General features: G+C 45.1%; 2 protein-coding genes across 6 annotated transcripts in view; one reads left to right on the forward strand and one right to left on the reverse strand.

The window, feature by feature from the left end:
* LOC125405343 (UDP-glucuronosyltransferase 1A6) overlaps nt 1–22673 on the forward strand; it is a 54626-nt gene extending 31953 nt beyond the window's left edge. For 3 of the 5 annotated variants that reach the window (XM_085696926.2, XM_048441769.3, XM_048441767.3), the window contains 4 exons: nt 18539–18670; nt 19290–19377; nt 19623–19842; nt 21790–22673. In XM_085696926.2, the coding sequence (XP_085553052.2) occupies nt 18539–18670; nt 19290–19377; nt 19623–19842; nt 21790–22087 (738 nt within the window). In that variant the 3' untranslated portion in view covers nt 22088–22673. Of the gene's footprint in view, nt 1–5686; nt 6545–15430; nt 16320–18538; nt 18671–19289; nt 19378–19622; nt 19843–21789 lie in introns of those variants that run through there. The other 2 variants (XM_085696913.2, XM_048441768.3) reach the window with 2 other exon arrangements.
* LOC125405344 (dnaJ homolog subfamily B member 3) lies at nt 9965–10944 on the reverse strand. The gene has a single exon (XM_048441771.3). It carries the CDS (start codon nt 10908–10910, stop codon nt 10185–10187), a length of 726 nt encoding a protein of 241 aa, XP_048297728.2. The 5' UTR covers nt 10911–10944; the 3' UTR covers nt 9965–10184.
* Nucleotides 22674–25606: the final 2933 nt, after the last annotated feature.

The raw sequence follows: 25606 nt of genomic DNA on the forward strand, positions 1-25606 counted from the left end.
AGAAAAACTTTGCTACAGTCTCTTCTTGAATCTAGTTGAGATGTAGGGTTCTGACCAAGCAGAGTCAACAGCACACCCAATACCTAGAGTATTTTTTTCAAGCATAGTATCTAGATCCTTGTGTGCTTTGAAGCTCTGAGCACAGGGCAGACCCTCTCAGTGAGAGGAGCCATTAAATGGTCCCCAGTGTGCTCCTCCATGGGCATCCTCCACAGTCACACATCCGCAAGAGTTGCGCACTGAGCCTGGGACAGAGATAGCGTCTCTCCTCCAAGAACTGGCCACCTCTTTCCCTAGATGTGGTTTTGGGAGTGTTCTTGCTAATGCTGGGAGCAGCAGCTGAAACAGCAGACACAGATTTCAGGTTCTGGCTTCTCACCCTAACTGCTCCATTCTCTTCCTTTTATAGACACTGCACGGGCAGGAGTGGCCACTCCCTAGACCCAGATAATTCTGCATAGATAACCATAGAAGGGGAATAATGGGGTTTGATGTGGGGGAAAACTTATAGAGACATGGCAGGTGCAAAAGCAGATGGAGGAAAAGGAGGCAGGGAACTAACTTTGGAGGAGACATTGAAGAGCATTTATTTGGACTTCTACCCTCCTTGAAAGGGTGGGATATGCAGGCTGCTTGCACAGTGCGTGGCGGCACATGGGAGGCATCTTCATATACACATCTGCCCAGCTGCTGAGTCTGCTCCCAGTTAGGTATGACCGGCATGGCTTTGCTGCAGAGGGAAATCTCATGTCAGCTTGGACAACCAAGCTGAATGGGCAGAATGACACAGGAGCAGTGAGGTGAAGTGCAGGACACCCCAGCAGAGCTCACATGATGGAGAGTGGAAACCCGGGGACATGTAGAGGAAGGAGGTGGCAGCAACCGCAAGCACTTGTGAGAGCAACTCCCTGAGGTGGGGCCAGATTCCTGGCCCTATGCCCAGTCCCTACAGCTATAGCCCTGCCCTCGGCTACATCTCAAATTTGCTTTGTCATTCTGCTATTTGAGCAGTGTCGCACAAGACCGCCTATGATGTTACGGAGAATCCAGCCTTGTAAGAATTTTGAGCTGGCAAGAACTGTGGGATGGAGCTTAATCACAAACCACAGGGGGCAGCAGAGGCCCAGATTAGTGCCCACCTAGATCCTCTAAGCAAGCGCAGAAGCTTACAGCTCTCAGCAACTCGGAGAAGAGAAATTTGGCATAGGCCAGACATTTGTAATGCATTGTCCCACATCATTAATGGCACTACAGTACCAGAAATGCACCAATCTGGAGATCCAGCAATCTCTTTGTTTCTCAAAGTTGACTTAAGCATGTTCTGTGATGTACCGAAGCAACTTGTAGCGAGAAGAATCCTGAAAGTGTGTCTGAGTATATCATGTCTAGCAGAGTAGAATCGATGCCAACTGTTTTACTTTTTATTGCTGTGAAGAGAGACATCATGACTAAGGCAACTTATTTAAAAAGCACTTCATTGGAGACTTATTGACAGTTGATAGTGTGAGACCATGAGCAATCATGGCAGGGAGCATGGCAGCAAGCTGGGACAGTAGCTGAGAGCGTATATTTTATCCAAAAGTTGGAGGCAGTTCCTCCTAGAGAGGAGGAAGAGGAGTAGGAACTGGAGGAGGACAAAGGGAGGGAGGGAGACAGAGAGACAGCCTGAGCATGGCATGGCTTTTGAAATCTCAAGTCCCACTTGCAGTAACACACCTCCTCCAACAAGGTCACATCTCCTATTCCCTCCCAACTCAGTACCACCAACTAGGATCTGAACAATCAAATCTATGAGCCTATGGTGGCCATTTAAACCATTGCACCAACCATCAGGTTCTTCTCTGAGCCCTAATCTGTGAGCCTATGGAGGCCATTCTCATTCAAACCACTGCGCCAGCCATCAGGTTCTTCTCTGAGCTCAATGAAAGAAGTGATTAAATCTAGTGAGTGTGCTGAACCTTGCTTTCAATACAGGAAGACCAACGAGGTGAACTCTGATAGTCACTAGGCAGCAGCCACAGGCCACCGGAGTTTGGCTGGTAAAGAGGCGATAAGAGTAGTTTCTCGTGTGGAGAGGCGGAAGGGTAAGCCATTAGTCACTGCCAACGATGGATTTCTTCTGTAATGATTAGTGGAAGGAGGGCACCGTGCCACACAATGACATGCTGAACGTTAGGGAGCAGGGAGATAAGGGAATGAGTAAACTAGGGTAGATGTCACAGCCTGGCAAGGTAGCTCCACGGCTATGGGCTTCTGGAGTGATCCCCGAACCAAGGAGGCCCACGTAGGGCTTGTGTGGCTGCTGGTTTGCATAGATGCCAAGCAGCGTACGCATCTTAAAAACATTTTAAAACATGAGTGGAGTCGAGGATAATGTTCAGTCTGGGCCAATGAGATGGCTCAGCAAGTAAAGGTGCTGTCTCAGAGTCTGACGACCTGAGTCTGATTCCCTGGGATGTCCGTGGTCGGAAAGGGAGAAATGACTCCCTGAAAGTAACGTAATTCTTGGAACTTCAGGTGCACATTGTGGCACATGCTACCCCTTTGAGCGTAAACACACACACACACTTTAAAAAATAAACTGCCTAGACTCAGATAACTCTGCATAGAAGGGAAACAATGGGATTTGACATGAGGTTAATCATATGGAGATGTGGCCAGTGCAGAAGGCAGATGGAGGAAAAGAGGGCAGGGAACTAACTTTGGAGGAGAAACTATAGAGCATTTATCTGGATTCCTACCCTCCTCGAAAGGGTGGGATGCAAAGGGTGTGTGTGTGTGTGTGTGTGTGTGTGTGTGTGTGTGTGTGTGTGACCCACTGCATTTATTTAAGTCTTTAAGGGTGTTGAACTATATCCAAACCCAGTTTTGTAGCCGCTTGTGAACTCTCTGCAGAGGTTTTGGCCCATGTCATCTGTCCTGCTGTTTTCAAATCGTAGACCATACAGATAATTGTGGGGGAGCAGGATTTTGTGCTGGACTTTGCAAGGCCACCATGCTATAAAAGCCCTTTATGTGAGTCATAAACTGTGCCAGTATAACCGGCTTGTTCAGGTGTGTATAGTATTCCCAGCAAGGCTACATTTAGGGTGAAAGCTGCCTTTTGTCAGGCTCCAATAAGCGCCGGCTTTGTGACAATGGAGAGGTTTACATAGCCTTTGTGAAATAATTCTTCCTATTTCTGACAGCTACCATAAATGTAGAACCAAGGTGCAGCTGAGGCCATTCCTTACACCCCACCAACCAACCTCGCACTCTTAGGGTGCATGGAGTGTGATTCCAGTAACACAGCTTTGTGGCTTCCACACCATGCAGAGATTAAATGTGTATTTAAGTCCTCTAGTGTGGGATGATTTGATACAAGAGTGTTCAAAACTAAGAATGCCCACGTTGTCAGGCTTCACTACTTTCAAAGAGGCAAGGTTTACTTTTAGCCAAGTGACGGTCAGCTATTAAGACATCCACAGCATCCATACACAGCCGAGTCACTTCAGTGTTACTTAAGGATGATAATATATTATTGTTTCACCAGGATGGATGAACTATTCAGGGCCAGTTAGTTAGACCTGCACATTTCCAGCCCAGGGCAAATGTAAGGATCGAAGTGCTGTGCTAAATATCATTTCCTAGTTCCAAGGAATAATACTGTTTGCCTAGGGATTAATCATAATTGGCAGTGAAAGCAACACCCACAGATTCACAACATTTTAAAATAAAAAAGGAAACAAGGACATTGCAAAGGCCAATCTTTGCCACGCACCCTTCACGATTCTAGTCTACATTTATGGCACTCGGTGAGCAGAACTGGCAGTGCCCTTTGGCCTAGCTTCTATGTAGAAACTGTTCAGACATGGTAACCTGCTCTTATATGCTTTGGATCTGTGAGCACACCTCAGGCCCTCACTCTGAGGGGAGCAACCCAGTTACCTTGTGTGCTTTTCCCCAGAACAGCTGCACAAGAGCAGCATACGGAGTTTGGGCAGAAGTGGGTTCTGCCTTCAGGACCTGGCTGCCTGCTTCTTCTACTAGATGTAGTGATGGGAGTATTCCTGTTAACGCTGACATCAGCAGCTAAAGCAGCAATCACAGATTTCAGGTTCTGACTGCTCAGCCACCAGCTCCATCTCTTCTTTTCCTTTAATGCGCATGGTAAGGACAGGAGTTGCTATGGCCTACACTTGAGTAATTCTGTATAGATAGCCATAGAAGGGAAACAGTGGGGTATGAGGTGAGGTAAAATATGCAGAGGGAAAAAAGCAAGCAGAAAAGTTGCCTTCGGAAAAGAATCTGCAGAACATTTTTCTGGACTCCTAGCCTCCATGAAAGGGTGAAATACAAAGGCTGCATGCACAGAGCCACCTGGCACATATGAGGCATTTCACACATAAACAGCTGCTGGTTTTGCTCCCAGTCGGATCCTAAGAAGGTGGCTTCTCTCCAGAGGGAAGCCTCAGCCTGGCCATCCTGGCAGCATGACACAGATGCAGAGGTGCAGAATGTCACACCCCAAGGAGCTTGCCTAGTGGAGAGTGGAGCCAGCCCCAGGGCATGTAAAGGAAGGAGGTGGCAGCAACTGCTCATCCCAAGTGGCAGGAATTCTCTGAGGCAGGGACAGATTCCTGGCTATGTATATGGTGCCCACAACTGGGGTCCTGCCCTCATCTAGCCTCAAATCTACCTTTTCTTGAATTTGAGCACAGTGCCCCAGAAAATTGTAGCCCATGCTTTATGGGGAATTCCATCCTCGTCAGGATTCTGGTCTGGTGCAGATTGTAAAAGGAAACCCAATCACAAACCTCAGAGTGCAGTGAAGACCCAAACAAATATTTACCTAGGGCCCTTAGATCCTGCAGCCCCAGTATCCAGGAGAACAGAACCTGAAACTAAGCCATAGCCCTAGCAGTCTCTTTGTCCCTTTCAAGGAGATCAGCTTACGGGAGGGAGCAGGATGCTTCCAGAGTTCACTATGTCAGTGAAGAGGCTGGTGTTGTCCAGAGGGGCTTTACAAAGATCAGCTTCATTCCATGGAGTGGTTACAAGACTCTGAAGAGATCTTCCAGCAGAGTCAGATTTTTGGTCTTGACTTTGAGATCTTTCCAGCATTCCCATCTTTGTCCGCAGTAAGATACTTCAAATCATACTCCCTGATCCTTATATTCCTGGTACTGTAAAGGATAGGAACCATGATTTAGGGATATTGTCTTTGGTTTGGTCTAGCTTGCTTTGCAGTGTTCTGAATGCTGTGATACATTGACTGCTACTTGTGAATTGGAGGAGAGACTTAACGAGCTATTGAAGTAGGGTCTTATCCAGAAGAGGGGTTTTGGGAGATAAGAGCACTGTTCCAAGTTTAATGGCAACTTAATAAAAGTCTAGGTCGTGAAAGAAATGGGTGTCCAATGCCTTGTTTGGGGAACTGGAGGAAAACAAGAAGTGAACTAGTATGCCCTAGGAAGAGAGAAGCATGTCACGGGAGTTTTTATTAGGCAAGAAAAGCAAGGTTTAACTTTCTCTGGGTGAGGCAGTCAGATGGGTACATTAGTGAAAGGAAGGGTGAGATTTATTTTGTGACCATTAACTAAAGGGCACTGTACTACCCAATGGTATGCAGAGCGATAGGTGGCCTGGTGATAAGAAGAGGAATAAACTTACGAGGGAGGCACAGGGTGTGGACAGTCTACGGCTCTGGGCCTCTAGGGAGATGGACACAGGACTCTCAGGGTTGCTGCTCCTGCTGTGTGCCCTGCGCTGGGCTGAAGGTGCAAAGGTGCTGGTGTTTCCTGTGGATGGCAGCCACTGGCTGAGCATGAAAGATGTCACCAGGGAGCTCCATGCCCGAGGCCACCAGATTGTGGTCATGGCTCCCGAGGTGACTCTGTACGTCAAAGGAGAGGACTTCTTCACCCTCCAGACCTATCCCTCTCCGTACACCCAGGAAGAATATCAGAAGAACATACTGGCCAACACTAAGAAGGCCTTTGAAGAACAACATTTTGTGAAGATGTTTTTTGAAACTATGGCAACTATAAGAAAATTTTCAGAACTCCATGCAAATTCTTGTGCTGTTCTACTGCACAATGAGACCCTGATCCAGCAACTGAACTCCAGTTCCTTCGATGTGGTCTTAACGGATCCTGTATTTCCCTGTGGGGCAGTGCTGGCCAAGTACCTTCAGATTCCTGCCGTGTTTTTTCAACGCTCCATTCCCTGCGACATAGACTATGAGAGCACACAGTGTCCAAACCCTTCTTCATATGTTCCAAGGCTACTCACAAGATTTTCTGACCACATGAGCTTCTTACAAAGAGTCAAGAATATGCTGTACCCTCTGACCTTGAAGTACATTTGCCATATCTCATTCACTCCCTATGAAAGTCTGGCCTCTGAACTTCTGCAGAGAGAGGTGTCCTTGGTGGAGGTTCTCAGCCATGCATCCATGTGGCTGTTCCGAGGGGACTTTGTATTTGACTACCCTAGGCCTATCATGCCTAACATGGCTTTCATTGGGGGTATAAACTGTGCCAACAGGAAGCCACTCCATCAGGTCTGTATTCTGCCTTTATCTCAAGAATTTTCCAGGATTTTTTTTTTTTTTTACTTTCAAGTGCTTATTTATTCATGTGTTCAAAGTTACCTATCTCTCTTAAGAGGTTTCAGTTAAATTCACCTATTAAAGTGTCCACAGCACTATACTCTAGATTTTCAGAGGCCACTATGTGGACTAAGGGCTAAGGTGAAAGCAATGGAACTGAGGGGCTGTAGGAGACTCTACTGGGACTGCCCATGTATCTGGACATGGTTTTTCTATTGAGTATACTAAGTCTGCACAGTTGCTGAGAAATTAAGCTGTAACCTGACTCATCAGAGGGTGTGTTGCTTTCAGATTTTTTTTGAAGGATAAAGGAATCAGTGAATGGCAGTTGTTGATGTGGCAGGGATGAAGTCGGTTTGTATTCATAGGACGCTTGAGCACTCAACAAACCTGGAAGCAAGTTAATGAGTTTATAGGATCAATCGGACTGGCTACATATTGCTCAATAGTTGATGTGTGAGCAGCTACTGTATGATTGCAGATCTTCCATGACAAAACTAAATTGCCTATTTCAAATTTTGTATGTAGAAAACTAAAAGAAAAAGTCTAGAGAAGTCTACTATAACAAAACTTTTTTATCATAGTGTAGAGATGAAAAATAATTTGTACATATAGTCCTGAGGTTACTGGCTACTTCCCAGTCCAGTCAGCTTGTCTGAGTAATTAAAACTATACTAAATGGTTTAATGGAGATCTAAGGAAATTAATGAGAAAAACCTGTGATCTGGGTTTAGAATGTCAGGTTTGTAATCCTAGCACTTTATAAGCTGAGGCTGGATTATGAGTCCATCCTTGGCTACATAATGAGAGTCTGAACTGGTTTACACAGTGAGAGCCCAAGAGGGGAAGAGGGGAAGATGAGGAATAAAGGGGTGAGGAGACAGGTTAGGAAAAAGCCATGAGGAAGATGACGGTAAGGAAGAGAGGAGAAAGAACTGATGAAAATGTGGAACTAGAAATTCTGGAAACAAGTTGATACAGGTAAATGACTTCCTAAAATGGAGAAGGTACCTTTCTAGCTTGGAGGCTGCAACATAAAATCAAAGGGACGATGATCACTTGAAGACAGTGTATTTTCTTCCAAATGCTTTCCTCCATGTTGACGAAGCTAAACCTAAAATAGCTGTCTGTGAACCTCCAGCCACTGGGACTGGCATTTGGAATTCTTGATCCTGTTTTAGATGGAAGAGGGCCTCCTAGTATTCTGGATTTTACATTGTCTTCCTCTTCCTTGTCCGGTGCATTCTAGAAAATTCTCCCAGTGGTTCCATGAGGGGATCCCCTGTAGTGGATCTGAATGCTTTAAAGAATTAGGGAAGATGTACGTGTGTGTGTGTGTGTGTGTGTGTGTGTGTGTGACCGGGGGTGCATGTGCTCCAAAGTGCTTATGTGGCAGTCAAGAACAACTTCAACTTCCGGTTGCCGGTTCTCTCCTTCCACCATAGGTCCCAAGGATCAAAGTCAAGTAGTCAGGCGTGTGCAGGAACGTGCTCTTATAGATCCTCTGGTATATTCAAGAGGCTCCTCTTTGCACAGGAAATGCCTTATGCCCACTATGACAAACCTTCCCTTAGATGACCTTCCACAGGCATGTCTGCATAAGTGTTTTGAGACTAAGCAAATTTTGAAGAGATTCTCAAGCTTGACAATTTATTAAAAAAATGTATCTTATAGTTGGGTCTGGTGGCACATGCTGTGAATTCCCACACTTGAGGAGTAGATTGCTGTGCATTCAAGGCCAGTCTGGCCTACATACTGAGTTCTAGTCCAACCAGGAACTTTCCATTTATCCTGGACCATTAATCCAGGATATATGAATATTGATTCCTGTGTTTGCTCTCAACTGTTAAAACTAGCCGGAGTGGCCTTGCTATGCCAGGCTCTTTGCCTACCATGGGCTCTCTGCTCAAGCTCTTTCTTCCACTGTGTGGTTTCAGACCCACTCATTCTGTCCTACCCAGGGTGGTGATTTCCACATGTAACCATCACAGATATGTTCATTTCCTCAATCCAGTTGATACCTCCTACCTTCAGATACAAACCCACACCAGTGACTTTTTTTTATGTGGTGTGCGTGTGTGTGGTGTGTGCACGCATAAGTCCAAGGCAGATGGCAGGAATCATCCTCCATTACTTATCCACCTTATCCAGGGTCTCTCAAGAAAAAAAAAATTCAGAGCTTGCTAGTATGGCTTTGGGGATCCCATGTTTCTGCCTTCTGAGGACTACCACATACATCAGACCTTTATGTGGGTTTCTGGGGATGCTTGCCTAGTAAGCACCAAAACCCCTGGGCCATCTCCCCAGCCCTCCATTAGCTCCCTAGGCTGAAGAAAACATTTGTTTTAAGTCTGGTAGTTGGCCTGACTTGGAAAGAAAACAGCTACCCCAGTTCTGCAGTGACTATTCCATTGTGTGATTTCTAAAGGCTGTGTGCCCTGGGGACAGTGCTGAATCTCATGTTTCTGCTGTGAACTGTACACGTCACTGCATGAGGTTACACTTTCAAGGTCGTTTGGGTATCCAGCCTATTTATAGAGTCTTGGTTTATAATAATGTGCTTGGGTCCCATGCCCTTTTGGTAGAGAGTTACAAAGTGTGGCAATTTAAACCGAGTCAGATCCCTTTTGCTCCCATGTCTTTTGCAGTCCTCACAGAGGACACTGGAGTGAGGCAGAACATTCTGTGGTGGCCTCTCTGAAGGCAACCATCTTCTGCCAGGTCTGACTAGGAAGCACCCACTTGTGCTAACAGAATGGACTCTACTGTAACATACATATTTACATATATGTTACATATGGAAATTGAAAAGCTTGGTTACCCTTCAAAACACACGTCTTTTCACTTCCAGTATCTTCCACTGTTGTAGAACAAATTTAGGGCTGAGCACTTACCTTGACTGATAGAATGCAGCCCTGAACCCTCAGAAAGCACGGTCCTGGCAACCCTCCTTTTTTTTTTTTCCCACTGAAATGGATTTCAGGTTTCTAGCCTACAAAACTTGGAAAGAATAACTGTGATAGACATGACCAAATTCATGGTAATGCATTGCAGCAGCGACCAGAATCTACTTTGTGTACTTTCTCCAACTTAACTGCTTTCAAAGGCTTGGTTTTAGCCTTTCACTGAAACAGTAGTCAATTGTTCCAATATAAGCATCATTTTAGGTAAACTAAAAGCCACTTTTTCGATGTATTTTAAACTAAATCATCAACATACGCAGTATCTTTCATCACAGTGTGAGTGAGGGGAAGTGGAGCTGTATGGCTCCGCTTCATAGAAAGCTCTCTAGGTCGAAATATCAACAAAATGGACATTGTGCGGTTTTAGGTGCTGTGAACAGTGTTTCCTACCACTAAGACATAACGGTGGTCTGCCTCAGGATTACGTTTAATGAGTGCCAAACGCATACATATATTTACAACAGGCATAAAGACCAAGAGAGGTCCTATCCCTGCAGTCCCAACAATACGAGGCACCTGCATGAACTGTATAGAATGTCTTGAATACAGATGTTCTGAAAGTAGAGTTCCCTTGAAAACGCTTTTAAACAAAAAAAGTCCTGATAGTCCTTTAAACGCACTTTACATCTTTACTGAGTATTGATGCGAAGCAACTGCTCTTTGCCATTAATTATCAGGGACTTTAACTCTCCATCTTCTTCCACTTCCACCCTTTCTTGACCATTCTCAACGATTCTCTTGGTGGTGATTTTTTTGCCATTAACTATTTCGGTGGAGGTTGACACCGACTTGAAGTTGCCTGCCGCCCCACCGCCACAGGACATGGAGAAAGAAGAAAGGCCTGAGTTTCCCGGAGAACCGAAGGATGTGAATCCGGTATCTAACGAAGCAAAGCCACCCCCAAAAGTTGGGAAGTCGGTGAAGGAGGTCGAGAAGGGTACGGCCCCTCGGCTTCTGCTACCTCGGCAGCTCCTCCGATCCCCAAAGAAGTTGTCAAACGGGTCTCCGAAGAAATCGAACGAGAAGGGGTCGCGGCCCCCGAAGAACTCCCTGAAGACCTCAGCGGGGTCTCGGAAGGAGAAGACATACTGGAAGGCGTCCTGGAACGGGCTGCCGGCCGCGCCGCCGCCGCCCACCTCGCCCACCTCGCCGCAGCGGTCGTAGACTTCGCGCTTGCGGGCGTCCGATAGGACTTCGTAGGCCTGCGCCACCTGCTTGAACCGCCTCTCTGCCTCCTCCTTGTGCTCGGGGTTCTTGTCCGGGTGCCATTTGAGCGCCAGCTTGCGGTACGCCTTGCGGATGGTCTCAGCTGAGGCCTGCCGCGGCACGCCCAGCACCTCGTAGTAGTCCACCATGGCGGCTGGCCGGCCCGCGGCCTCGGCGCTGCAGCGCGGCTGGCGGCTGCTGAACGCCCCCTACCGGCCGGCGCCGCGCGCCCTTGTGATGTAGGCGCCGCTCATTGGCGGGGGCGGCGGCGCCTCAGCCTATCAGAATGGAAGGCTCCAGGGTTGGTTCTGCGTCCAGTGACGCTCGGTGATGCTCAGGGTTAGAGTCTAGCGGACTTGTCCTGTTGATTGTTTTGTTTGTCTGTTTTGAAGAACAAAGGACAACTTAGGGGAGAGGCCATCATTCTGGCTGCCATACAAAAGCACTACTTCACTTTTTCTTCCTCTTCCTTTTCCTCCTTCTCCAGCTTCTCTTCCCTTTTTCCCTCCAACTCTTCCTCCTTTCTTATTTTCTCCTCTTCCTCCTTCCTACCTCTCCTTTTTCTCCCCTTCTGCCGCTGCTGCTCTGCCTTCTCCTCACAGCTGTGTAGATCAAGCTAGTCTTGAACTCACAGTCATGCCCTGCTGCCTCTCCATCCCGCGCTGTGGATTTACAAATGTGTTTCACCAAGGCCGACTTTTTAAAAAGGGGTTTTGTGCCCTGCCCCAAGTCAGCTTTCCTTTAGCCAGGTAAGAGGATAGGAAAATTGACAGAAGTGACTTTTGTCTGACTCTGAAGGACAGTGGTTTATTAAAAACTGAGGTTCTCAAATGTTTTTGGCTTCAGGACCCTTTGTTCTAATTTCTATGACTTAGTTCCAAGATCTTAGATCTTAGATCACAAGAAAGTAAAGCAATATCTGTTAGCTGCAGTCTAATATAAATCATGTTCTATGAGGAAATAACTTCTTCAAAAACTCAGAAAGGTGGGATATGTTTATATTCTTTAAATAACTTCAGCATTGGGCTTAATAAAGCTGGATTCTCCTGCTTCTGTATTCAATCTGCTGTGATCTCACACATGGAGTAACCTTTAGAAAACTCCACCACATGCTTACGAGGAAAAAAAAAGATCTTTAAAAAGCCAATATCTCCGTGGATGGAAATAGTCTTGACATTCCCTTGAAAAGTTCCCAGGGTTCCCTAGCTAATACTTGGAGAGCCATTGTTGTCCTGAACAAAATAATTAGAACTTGTGGACTGTTTTGTAGCCCTCTAGGTGAGATGTTCTTGTTTCCACTAACTGTGGTATCATGACTATGAGTTTCCTTCTGTCCTTGCTTAACACTTGTGTTGTCTCACTTCCTTGTGTGTGTGATTTTTTTGAACACTGACTTTTGAACATCTGACTTGATCAGTTGTGAGGCAGCATATGTCTTTAAAGGTTACTTGGTCCTAAGGGGAAATGATTAACCAGTGAACTTCTGAGGATTCTATCGTGAAGGGCACTAGGTCTAACCAGTAGCACTAGGGCACCAGAAAAATCATTGGAGTTCATGTCACACCCAGTGACTGAACTTGAACCTACCTGTAGGACTGGCAATTGGTAATAAAATTGTGATAGAAACCTGATTAGGAGGAAAGGGCAGGTGGATTAACTACCCAGAAGAGAGAGAGAGACGAAATAATCTTCAAAAGGTGACCCAAGGTCTAAGGAAGGGCAAGGCTAAAGGATTTGAGTTTTCTTGTGGGCCCAATGAAGCTGTTGACCATGGCACCAGAAGCAGTGATGGTATGGGATGAGGGGCAAACTGATAGAGTGAGTTGGTAGGACCACCTAGGGTCTGCAGCTCTGGAGTAGGATCGTGGCAGCTGGGTCTGAGAGACTGAGCACTTGACTTAAGTATTAGTAAAGGCAGATGACGTCTGTACAAAGACAGTTCCTGAATGCATGGCTGTGAACTGGCACCTGGGCTGAGATAGTGATTCCGAACCTGCAAGCCTATCTACGAGGAATGTATCCGTTTAGACCTTGTCTAGCTTACAGACCGCTGTGTGAACTTCGAGACGATGAGAGACAGGATAGAGAAAATTGCTGCAGAGATTTGAGGAAAGCTGCCTTTTCCCTCTAGAAGGTCCTGAGCTCATCCGAAGGAGGATGGCAAGCTTGTGTGCTTTGTTTGGCGTGAATCTCCATTATTCCCTCAAAGGAGCTAGGTGTCCCACCAGTGGGAATATTAACTCTAGCTCCAGCTTAAAAACAAATTCCCTTTGAAAAGTGGGGCTTTTCAAAGACACCACATTCTTCAAGGGCCTCCAAAGCAGGACCACGTTGCCGCTGTGTTCTGTTTTCTCAGCCTGCAGAGCACATCTTGCTGTGGCCTGTAATTGTTTGACACCTCTCTGACCCCTGGACCCCTCCTCACAGGCACTGGCCATTGGTCATTTGAGTTTTGGCTCTGGTACTAACATAGAATCCACATGTTCCATGCATGTTGCCGAAGGAAGGGGTTTGAAATATATTTGATCTGCTCATGCTCCAGAACAGACTTATCATTGGATTTCTTTGAAGTGATACTCCTTGTTGGTAATAAGAAATATAGATTGCCTTGCATTTAGATCCGTGAGCAGTGTTCCCTGGCCAAGGGTAGGGTTGGGGCCCAAACCATTCAGGTCCATAGTGGCTGCAAGATGCTCTGAAGCAGTACACTGTCTGCCTTGCATGTGGCCTTGGGTTCCATCTCTGGCACCATTTAAATGGAAAAGCTCAAGGTTCTGAGTAAGGACAGGAACAGAGCCATAAAAGCATTGTGTTTATGGGTTCTTTGCTCCACATAAGCTGCAGGTGAGTTCTCACGAAATGGGGCTTCCAAGGGTTACTGATCCTTAAGTTTAACTTGGATTGTGAGCTTTGGGATTTCAGTTAAATGTGCAGAAAAAAAAAGGATTGCTACATCTTTTCTGCTTACTGAGAATTAAGAGCGATGGAATGATTGAGCATGGGGAAAGAGTTCAAAGTGCATATGTGGACCAGTTTTGTATGTGTGTGTGCATGCGTGTGTGTGCAAAAACACAAGCAAAACTGGGACTCTGCTGAGGAAAGGTGAAGGCCCAGGAAAAAGAGACTTTAAGTGCTCGAATGAGAGGTTTCCTGCCAGCTGTATATTCTAGAACACCAGTGCTTTAAAGTTAAATTGTTTGTCCTTGTTATTCCCAGCACACCCCCATGCATGAAGGACCAGTACTGTGGTCAGTATTGAGATCTGTGCTTCCTTCCTCGGACTGTATAAGGCATCAGTGGATCCCCAGGAATGGTACAAGGCTGGTTCTGCTCACACTCTGTTGCCCACTTCAGGAGGCATTTCTGTTCAACAGCTCTTCCCTTCATCTTGGAGGGCCCCAGATAGTGCTGTTTGAACACTTCCTTGGACTCAAAGTCCTCTCTTTTGCCCTTTTCCCATTCATCATGGTGGGGTCATGACCTTGAGGATCACAGTTTTTCATTCAACTTCTTACTAGGGCCTGTGTCTTAGCTCTGCCAAGGACCCTGGCAAATGTCTTTGCTTCTGTTGGCCTCAGAATGTGTGCAAAATGAGGGAAATCCTTCTGCTTTTATGTATTGTGATTTTTCTGTTTGGAATATGCTTTCTTTCTGTTTTTTCTGAGGGAACGGAGTTCTGCTCTTGGAGAAGACTCGTATGACTTTGTCTTTGTCTTTTTCTACCCCAGCCTGGCTCCATTCATTTTCTCTCTCAGTGGACCACATTTATTAGCTTGAGCTCTGGATCTATTTCTCTTGATAGATCCTGAGTCCTGGAAAGGCAGGACACTTGAGACTCAGCTGGTCTTAGCTGCAGTTTTGAGACCCAGCATTTTACTAGATTCATTCAGTATGAAGTAAAAACAGCCAGTAAAGGAGCTAGCTCAGTTAGTAAAGTGTCCTGAAGCCAGATAAAAAGTCTGGACATGGTGGGGTATGCTTATAGTCCCAGTGCTAGGGAACCAGAGAAATGAAACTTCCTTGGCTCAGTGGTCTCCCAGTTTAGCCTAATTGGAAGGGTCTACACCAATGAAAGAGCCCATCTCAACACAAAATGTATGGCCTCTGAGAGATGACACTCAAAGTTACCCTCCAGACTAGATACCACATACACAGACACACTCAGACAGACAGGCACACGCTCATGCGCATGCGCACATTTTAAAAAGTGATGGAAGTGGTTAAGAGGAGCCCCGAGTGAAGTGGGGGGCTTTCTTAGGGCTTTTGTGGATAAAAGTGGAGCTTCAGCCCTTCTCAGTTTCTTCCTTTCCAAAAGACCTTCTGAGTAATTTTCAGTTTTATTCTTGGGAAGGTGCCATGCTTTGACACTTCATGGTAACCCTTTCAGACTTATGAATAAATGCTAATTTAATGAATCCAAAGTGGCCAGAGATGGTTTGCTCGCTATAGTCACTCAAAGACATGATTTGAGGGAGAAATTGCAGTCATTTCAAAAGTTGTTATCTTCTAAGGAACCCCGTAAAGCTCCACCCTCATCTTGAAAAGCAAATGTTCTATGGTCTCTGCCAGTCAATCGACAGCTTTAGTCATGGGGTATGGTCAAACATTAACTGGTTACACAAATTTATTGTCATGAACCATGAGCAGGCCTGAGTAGATCTTTTGAGAGTACCGGAGGGAGAGGTACCATGACTGTGGCGTGCTGGAGCTCCCATTTGCCTCTGCTTCTCGTGGGCCTTCTGTTGTGTGTGCTTGGCCCCTCTGTGTCCCATGCTGGGAAGCTGTTATTGCTCCCTATAGATGGCAGCCACTGGCTCAGCATGCTTGGAGTTCTTCAGCAGCTCCAGCAGAAGGGACACGAGGTAGTGGTCATAGCACCTGAAGCCTCAGTGTACATAAAAGAAGAATCCTTTTACACTCTAAAGAAGTACCCTGTGCCTTTCAAGAAGGAAGACGTGATAGCCTCTTTTGTGGAACTTGGGCTTAGTGCCTTTGAGGAAGACCCTTTCCTGCTGCGTTTGATTAAAACATACAAGAAAGTCAAAAGGGACTCTGCGATGCTCCTGTCCGGCTGCTCGTACCTACTGCACAATGCCGAGTTCATGGCCTCTCTGGAAGAAAGCCACTTTGACGTTCTGCTAACAGACCCCTTCCTTCCTTGTGGTCCCATTGTGGCCCAGTTTCTGGCTCTGCCTTCTGTCTTCTTCTTGAATGCATTGCCGTGCAGCCTGGATTCAGAAGCTACCCAGTGCCCCTTTCCACTGTCCTACGTGCCCAAGAGTATGTCTGTAAACACAGATTGCATGAACTTCCCACAGCGAGTGAAGAACATGCTCATTGCTTTGTCAGAGAACTTTCTATGCAAAGTGGTCTATTCCCCCTATGAGCCGCTTGCCTCAGAAGTCTTACAAAAAGAGGTGACGGTCAAGGACCTTCTGAGTTCTGCATCTATCTGGCTGATGAGAAATGACTTTGTGAGAGATTATCCCAGGCCCATCATGCCCAACATGGTTTTTATTGGTGGTATAAACTGCCTTCAGAAAAAGCCCTTATCCCAGGTGTGTATGTGAGTGGGGCCTCTCCTTGCCCATGTTCTCTCCGGGAAAGGAACCTTCCATAGGTATGTGCTGAGCTCACTGAACATGCTGGGATGGTTTCAACTGGGATGGATGTTAACTTCTCTCCCCTAAGTCTCCCAGTTTTGAATTTGTCTATCTTTGGCATCCTCTTCTGACTTCCTTCTTTGTAGACAGTATTTTGGAAAACTATACCTTGGGCTTTTTGTTCTGTGGAATTCAGTTTAATGCAACTGACATTAACTGTCAAAAGAACCGTGCGTTTGGGGCGCTACTCAGAGAACACAGCTGTGTATTATGAAGCTTGCACTTGACTGGGGCACTGGATTCAGGCACTAGCATTTCAAGTCTGATGCAATTGTTCTTTAACCTTTATAACTCCTGGCAAGAGACACTGCCTTTATGGTCCTGGTTAAATAGAACTTCTTATAGGAAGTTAGTACCCGCAGCTTTTTGCCTCTTCTAATAGGACAAGGTGTCAGCCCTCTGTCTGAACGAGAGACGGTCTAGATGGGAGAAAACAATACACAGACCATAGTCATACATGTTGGGTCTGAAGTAAGTAGCCAATAAGGAGATCCTGGAGGCTAGTGATGTGAAGATAATGAAGAGACCAAACATATAAGCAGACCTGCTTCACGTACATGTCCTTGGCTCAAGTGAAAAGCTTCTGATCGGTAGTCTAAGTGGATCCTGGGAAGGCAAAACATGTTCATAGCTCAGAACCAAAGCCACAGGTCTCAGCAGATTATTAATGTTTAAAGGTCCCACCAGCTTGGGGGGGGGTTGTCCCCAGAGAAAAGGCTTTTTTTTTTCAGAGCATTTATCATGTTTAGAAGAAACAAGTCAGAGATCAAAGATTATTTCCAGTTAATATGTTGCCTCACTGTTTGGCTGTCTCAAGGACTGTGATATTGTGACAAAGTTTAGGGCATATTGTACCAAGTGGAGAGGACTCACCCTTGTTGAACCCACAGAAGTTGAGTCAGAGTGGGTCATTGACTATCTGGCCTCTGTGGCTTACTCTTTGGGCCTCTGTACACAAACTTGTGTGCCAGTTAAGCCTCAGTTAAAATCATACTATCTGACTGTGAATGTTTATGACCCTACAGATCTGATTTTGTGCTAATCACCTACTGGTGGCTGCTGAGTAGGCACGCAAAGGCATAAGGGAGGGCCAACTAGACTGTGCCTCTCCCGGCAGGATTGCACATGTCTTGAAGGAGCAAAGATTCTGGAATGTAGGTGAGCTACGCGCTACTATCAGGAGGCAGAAGGAAAGCAAAGGGCCCTAGGATGTGGGATGCCTGTCCCCAGGAGAGAAGGGCGAGGGGAAGAAAGAAAAAAAAATGTGATGGGATCCTAGAAAAGAACAGCTTCAGAGCAACCAACTCCAGGATGCTCTGGATCAAAATCCAGGACAGTGACAGAAGAGCCGGGTCTTTAGATTGTCCCAGTAAGTGAGACCAACGTGACAATGCTCTGACATCCATTGAACTGCAGGACCCTGACCTTCGGAGGGCTGGAAGAGGGCTGTGCCCCTGGGAAGACTGCACAGGGCATGGGATCCTGATATGTTCAGGATAGAGTTTAGTAGAAGCCTCTCTGTGTCTACACGTAGGGAGGGTCAGGACATGCTTTGCCCAGGAATATTTGGGGTTTAGAAATAAAAGCACCATGTTCCACACAGTCCCACAGCTGTGTGTAACTTGTTACATCATGCCATCACGTTGATGCTGTTCGCGCTCGTTGGAAACATCTGAATCCATCTGAGAGACTCTTGATGGTTAGTTAGATTACTAACTATGTACAGCGGGAGAGAACTGCCATGCCACTCAATGTCTGTTTTCTGTATAGGGCTATAGGTAGACATGTGTATATGGCCGTGTGTCATGTTCATGGGTGCACGGTCATGTGTATGTGCACTCCTGTATGTGCCTCTCTTTCTTTTATGGGAAATCAGCACCTTACCTGGATTCTGTATCTCCAGGGAACCCCACAGATAACCCTGTAAGTAAGAAATCCTCCTGAATTGACAGGGGACAAGGAGACAGAGTTACCGTGATGGTTTTTTGTCTATTACATACATACCTTTACTGATTCTCATAAGAGGGAAGTATCTTTCTTGTAGTCTAATATGTGCAGTTCCCATGGGATGTGAGAACAAAGAGATGAATTGGAAATTTCTTCTCCCACTCTAGGAATTCGAAGCCTATGTCAACGCTTCTGGAGAGCATGGCATCGTGATTTTCTCTCTGGGATCCATGGTCTCGGAGATTCCGGAGAAGAAAGCTATGGAAATCGCCGAGGCTTTGGGCAGAATTCCTCAGACGGTGAGATGGTTCTTCAAGACTCCTTTATGTCTCTGCTTTTAGTCTCTAACTCTAGACTTCAGTGTCTAAATGCAGGAATCTGAGTTGTGAAACTCCTCTGCCATTCCACAAAGTTATCATCATCATCATCATTATTATTATAGATTATTATTCTTCCAATTCATTCAGGTATTCCTATATCATGGTCTTCCTCACTCAGATTTCTTATTTTCTCTAGGAAACTCCCAAGTATTAGAGAGAATGTTGTTTAAAAAATTAGCATGATTTTTTTTCACATCAATGAAGAATGTTTCTCCGCAAAACTATTTTGTTTTGTTTGTTCCTGCTTGGAGAGTTTTTGCATCCGCTTGCCTTGTTAAGAAAGTTTCCCTTTGAAGTGCAGAAACATGAAGGAATTCTGAGGGAGGCCTGATGGCTTCTCACACTCAGGTGGCCAAGTTTTAGCATCAAGATCCAGTGTTGCTCTTGAACTCTGGGGACTTCCAATTCACCAAACCTCCCATCATGCAAAGCCCATCCGGGTTCTTCTTACTCATAGGACTGGCCTTTCTAGCTAGGCTAGCGATTTAAAAATCAAATTGTGTTCTTTTATTGAGCCTGTGCTTTTTGTCTCTACTAGGTCCTCTGGCGCTACACTGGACCTAGACCATCGAATCTTGCGAAGAACACAATACTTGTAAAATGGCTACCCCAGAATGATTTGCTTGGTAAGTTGGGAGCATCTGACATGTAGGTCAAACCAGGGTTAAATTAAGGAAATGATAGACTTTAATGTTCTAAATGATTGCTTAGCTTAATGGTGACTGAGACACATCACATACATCAACCCACACCCACCCACTCCCAGAGTTTTTACAATGGTCATGCGTACATAATGATCCTTCTGGGCTTTTCAGAATTTAGACATTGTCAGGCTGAAGAACCTGTTGTCCCTCTTTGCTGTGCTTCTCAGGTCATCCAAAGACGCGTGCGTTCATCACACACTCTGGTTCCCATGGTATTTATGAAGGGATATGCAATGGCGTGCCAATGGTGATGATGCCCTTGTTTGGCGACCAGATGGACAATGCCAAGCGCATGGAAACTCGAGGGGCTGGGGTGTCCCTGAATGTTCTCGAAATGACTGCTGATGATTTGGAAAACGCTCTAAAAGCAGTCATCAATGACAAGAGGTAAGTTAGAGGAAAAGAAAAACAATCAGCATGCTTGTGTTCGTGTCTACAGCATTTGCAATCAGCAAAATAGCACAGCAACAAATACATAAAAATCTGGATTCGTACACAAGATAAAGTGGGCATTATTCCTACTTGTAAAGGACTTTATATGAATTTGTTAAATTTTTTAGTTTCCCTAGATTTACAATCTTCAATTAAAAATAATGTCACCATAATAGGTATCTCATCTCTAAGATCCTGTAAAGAGCGAAATATTCCATTTAAAGGTGCATAGGGGTGGAGCTGGAGAGATGGCTTCATAGGCAAGGGCACTTGCTGTGTAAGCCTGAGGAATGAGTTCAAATCCCAGCACTTATACTTATGTGAAAAGCCAGGCCTCAGCATCGTGGAAGCGGGAGACAGGAGAATTGCTGGGCTTGCTGGCCACTAGCCTAACTCCAGATCCAGTGAGACACTTTGTCTCAAAGAAATGAAGTGGACGATGACAGAACAAAACATTGTCTTATGGCCTATGAGTGACTATATAAACATGTGTGTGCATGCGCACACATCCACACACACACACGCACACACACATACACCACATACACGTGCACACTGTGAGATCACTTTGTCTCTACTTGAAACTTAGTGTATTGCTTTCAAGGTTGCTGGAACTATTTTACTTAAAACCTATGGCAAGACGAACATGGTGACAGACACTTGTAATCTAAGCACTTGGAGACAGAGACAGGAGGATTGTGATGAGTTCAAGAAGAGTTCAAGGCTATATAGCCAGTTCCAAGCTGGCTGAGGCTGTGTAGCAAGATTCTGTCTTAAGACAAAACCAACCAAGCAAACAATAACAAAAACCCCAAGCAAAAATTTAAAAGGCAGGGAGGTGGCACAATGGTGCAGCAGTTAAGAAGGGCACTTGCTGATCTTCTAGAGGAGCTGAGTTTGTTTCCCAGCTCTAGAGGGAACCCCATGCCTCCTAGTGACCTCCATGGGCTCTGCACTCATGTGCATATACCCACTCAGAGACAGACATATTAACACAATTAAAAAATAAAATTAAATCTTAAAAGTAATACCACAAAGTTTGTAAGAAGAAATGATGGCCAGTGGTAGGTTTAATCTAAGAGCAGCGTGTGTGCATACTTACGGGAATATCTATGTAAGAGAGTTTCAGGCACGTCACTCTAGTCTGCTTTCTGTTGCAATAACAGAATACCCAGAATCACACCATCTGTGAAGGGTTAAAGTTTATTTAGCTCAGAGTCTGAGAAGTTGTGGTAAGTCTAGAGTGGGGCAGCTGCATCAGATAAGGGTCTCCTGCTACCATGTGTCCTCCATGGTAGACACCTGATGTTGCCAAGGATGCAAAAGACGAAACATAAGCGGCACCCTTGCTTGATCACAGCCCGCTCTCAGTGACAGAGTCCAGCTCTGGAACAAAGGCCATCCTCTCTCTCAATGACTTCTCACTTCCTCATGGTTATACCACCTCTCTGTACCTTTGCACTGGGGACCAAAGTTCCTACACAAGAGCCTGTGGGCAGCGCATTCAAACCACGCTACTCCTTCATCTGCAACTGATTCCTTTTTTGATGTTTTTACTTCATTTTACCATAATGACGATATAATATAATTTCCTACTAAGAAATCACTAAAAGGCGAAAAATTGGAAACAAAGTTTAAATATTTATAAAATAACTTTATTTTTTGTTTTTGCTTTCTTTCCTCCCTACCCTCTCCTTTCTTTCCTCCCCTTCTGTCTGCATTTCACCATCTATCCCTCCTCCTCCTTGTTAGAGATAAAGAATATCGATTAAGTGTGTGTTGGGAGTGTGCTGTTCTGGTTATAACAGGGATGTGCTTCTCGTCCTAACTGGAGCCAAGCCTAGGGGGATGCTCTCCTCAGTTACGTGGGTGTTCCAAGACTAACAACCGCTTTGTGTTCAGTTACAAGGAGAACATCATGCGGCTCTCCAGACTTCACAAGGACCGTCCCATAGAGCCTCTGGACCTGGCTGTGTTCTGGGTGGAGTACGTGATGAGGAACAAGGGGGCGCCACACCTGCGTCCGGCTGCCCATGACCTCACCTGGTACCAGTACCACTCCTTGGATGTGATTGGCTTCCTCCTGGCCATCGTGTTGACAGTCGTCTTCATTGTCTTTAAATGTTGTTCCTATGGCTTCCGGAAATGCTTTGGGAAAAAGCAGGGAGTTAAGAAGTCACACAAATCCAAGACCCATTGAGAAGTGGGTGGGAAGTGAAGGGAAGGTATCAGTCCATTCTTCAATCAGTTTGACACTTGAAAACAGAATCAGTGTTAAATTTATTTTGCTTTTATTAGGGAAGTAATCAGCCATACATCTCACACTCAGAACAATTATTTTTTTAAAATAAAGCCAATCTAATTGCTGACCACAGCCATCAGGGAAGCTATGGGCAATACTTGCCATCTCCTTGGGAAAGAATGGCACTCTGTAGTCAATTTGACAGCCCCACAGTCGTTCCATGTCCTGTCATATCATCACTGCGCCCCCCGCCCCCCCCCCACTTCAGCTGATAGAGTCCTCACCTGGATCCTCGGACTGTTGTGGCCTCCTCCAGCGCTCGCCATTCCTTGTCGTGCTCGTGTGTTGTGGGGGGCGCAGCCTTCGTAGCTCTGGGGGAGGGGTGATGCTGTGAGACTGTGTCGGAGATGATAGATAATCATTGCTATTGCTTGTGTGAAGCAGATCTGGAGTTGATGAAAGCGAAAGGATATTAGGCAAGTACAGCTTCTGTAGTGTTTCCCAAACTGAGAATTTACTAATAAACTCAGACAAATTGTATTTATTATTTCTCCATTGGTGTTTTATTTATTCATTGTCAAATACCCTCTGATTGTAAAAGCGCTACATGACAGTGACACCGAATTTGAAAACCGAAGAGATTCACACAGGTGTCCCTGCACACAAGTGGAGGATCACCTGTAGTTCCAGGGCTCATTAATGCAGCCGCAGTTAATGCTGCTAGGGCAGATGAACCACTGTTGCTGTGTTGTGTGGTCTTCTGATTACATTCTGATGTTCCAAGACTGACAATAAAGTTTGTTTTGAATCAGAGGACAGAACTAGCTACTAGCTGACCAAAATTAACCATAGAGGTTCTGGAGGACTGAAGACAGACAGACATAGGGCAGGGCTAAGAGAGGCTCTGTCTCAGCCCCTTTCAGGTGGAGGAATGAAAAGTCCCAAGTTCTTAAAACATTTTAAATGCCATATTCTGTAGTCTTTGAAAGGTTTGAAGAATGCCTATCTTCTGAAATATATCTCTGTACATCTGGAAAATCCAACATGACTACAAGCTTGACTATTAAAGATGACTATCTATTAACCGGTATTTCTTAATTATACATTACATTTTTAAATGAACTACATAATCACAATACCTTAATCAAGATCAGAAATATACATATAACAAGACTGACATTAAATTTGTATCAACAAACCATGATTTATGCCAATGCAAATCTCTATAGCATATCCCCCTTTAAATGTAAACAAACATTTATAGATAATATTTGGTAACATAGGCATAGTTTTGTCCAAACTTCTTCCTACTGTTTGTTGGACGAAATAATTTTTGAAGGGTGTTCAAGGAGAACTTTCAGGGGCTCTTGGCCCATCAAACCATATTAGTCTGGAATGATTCCACAGGTTCTCATCCTCTGTGGAAACAAAAAAGAACCTCTTTTCCAAAGCAACATATCCTTAGACCCAAATTCTGAAGTCAAGATACCTTTTTAATATACATGCTGGTTTAGCTTAGCAACCCATACAATGAAATATCTCTCTGTACTAAGCCCTTTCATGGTCAAAAAAATTCACAGAAAACAAATAATATACATAATCAAGACTCTCTGTGAATTTTCCATATTTATGTGGCTTATTTTTCTTTACTTCTTTTAATCTATGACTGTTTGTACTATCTCTTTAAAGACTTTACCCCTTTTTAACCATTTACTTCTTTTTATAATTCTCTATACTCTTTTTCTTCTCTCTCCCAAGCCTACGTATATTTATCCAACACAGTGACCCATTTAGAGGTCTTTTATCTCCTAATCTGTTGTAGTGTTTATCTGTAATTCTTTACTGTCCAGGATCGCTTCTTTAAATGCTAAGTGCTTCTTTAAAACTTAAACTGTGCCATTACTAGGGTATATACAATACTTCCTACTTGCCCCACCCAGCCCAGCATGGCAGAGCTGCTTGCACATCTGAGCCACACACCACCCCACTTCCAGGCACACAGCCAGTCCACGTTGCCACCAAGCAAGCCTCAGTATGCTGCTCACAAACCCCATTCAAATGCTCGGTTCCTCGAAAGAATCAGAGTTCGTGCTAGCAGCATGGCCCATGACTGGGAAGCTGCCATTTTGAAAATGTGTGGCTCTTACTGTTGAATCAGTAAGACCTCTCTTAAAGGAGCCATGCCTCTGCTTGCTTTAGCAAATAGAGCCCACCCAAGAAAATGCCGCTACCAAACCATGCTTAACTCTGTTCTTTTGCATCTAGGATTACTTTTTAAGCTTTCTTAGGTTTTTATGTGGATGTAGTTACCCATGTTGGTGCACCAATCTGTAGTAAGAAGGTCGCTTGTTGGTTCCCAGCTTCCCAACTAGCTTAGACCCTAAATAATCACACAGAAACTTTATTAATTAAACCACTACTTGGCCCATTAGCTCTAGCTTCTTATTGGCTAACTCTTATATTAAGTTAACCAATTTCTATTAATCTTTCTATTGTCACGTGGCTGTGGCTTACCGGGTAAAGTTCTCAGCATCTGTTTCCAGCGGCTCCATGGCTTCTCTCTTCCAGCATTCAGTCCAGTCCTTCCTGCCTAGCTCTGCTCCACCCTGCCCTGCTATAGGTCCAAAGAAGTTTCTTTATTCATTAATGGTAATCATCGCATACAGGGGGAAATCCCACATCAGTGTGGCAGACTGCTGGCCTCTCTTCCTTCCTTGGATCCTTTTTAAGGCTCCCTCAGGTCTGCTACTTATCTCTGCATTGGGTGTTCAAATCTGGCTGGACAGCTCTGCCTGGTTTCCCAGGCTTTGGGATCTGGTGGAACCCTCCATGACACCATAACATGCATTCTGTGTGACGATAAAACCAGTGTCCTATGAATGACATTTGGGTCTCTTGCCAGAAAGCACCAAATGAAGGCTGGCTGGATGCAGAGAAATGAATCCTAAGTGACCATGGGAACATAAAAGTTCCTAGGATCTCTCTCCTGAAATGACTTTGTTCTGGAAAACCTATGGAACAGATTGAGAGATTTCTATGTCTCTGAGCCCATGAGAGTAGAAGCCTTGAAGATGTCACAAACACCCTTAAGGCTGAGGCAGTGTTCCTATTTTTCTGATTCAAAGCACGTACTCCCACTTTATTGGCATTTTATTGATCACAACTACACATGATCTTTCTTTTTATTTCCTGGCCAGGCTGCAAACTTTTTTTTTTTCAATTTTTGTATGTGTTTGAGGAGGAGCTATTTGCGCATGTGAGCTGGTATGTATGCCTGTGCACATACAGGGAGGCCAGAGGAATCTGGAGTCTGGAGCTCTGCTGCCAACCAGCAAACTCCAGGAATCCTCTTCTCCCTACCACCGATGCCCTGTGTTGAGATTCTAGGCAAGCATGTGGCCACATGTAACTTTGTATGTGGGTGTTGGGGATTCAAACTCAGATCCTGCCCACTCAATGATTTCTCCAGTTCCAATT

Source organism: Myodes glareolus, chromosome 1 (genome assembly GCF_982192425.1).
Source record: "Myodes glareolus chromosome 1, mMyoGla1.1, whole genome shotgun sequence".
Taxonomy (NCBI): Eukaryota; Metazoa; Chordata; class Mammalia; order Rodentia; family Cricetidae; genus Myodes; species Myodes glareolus.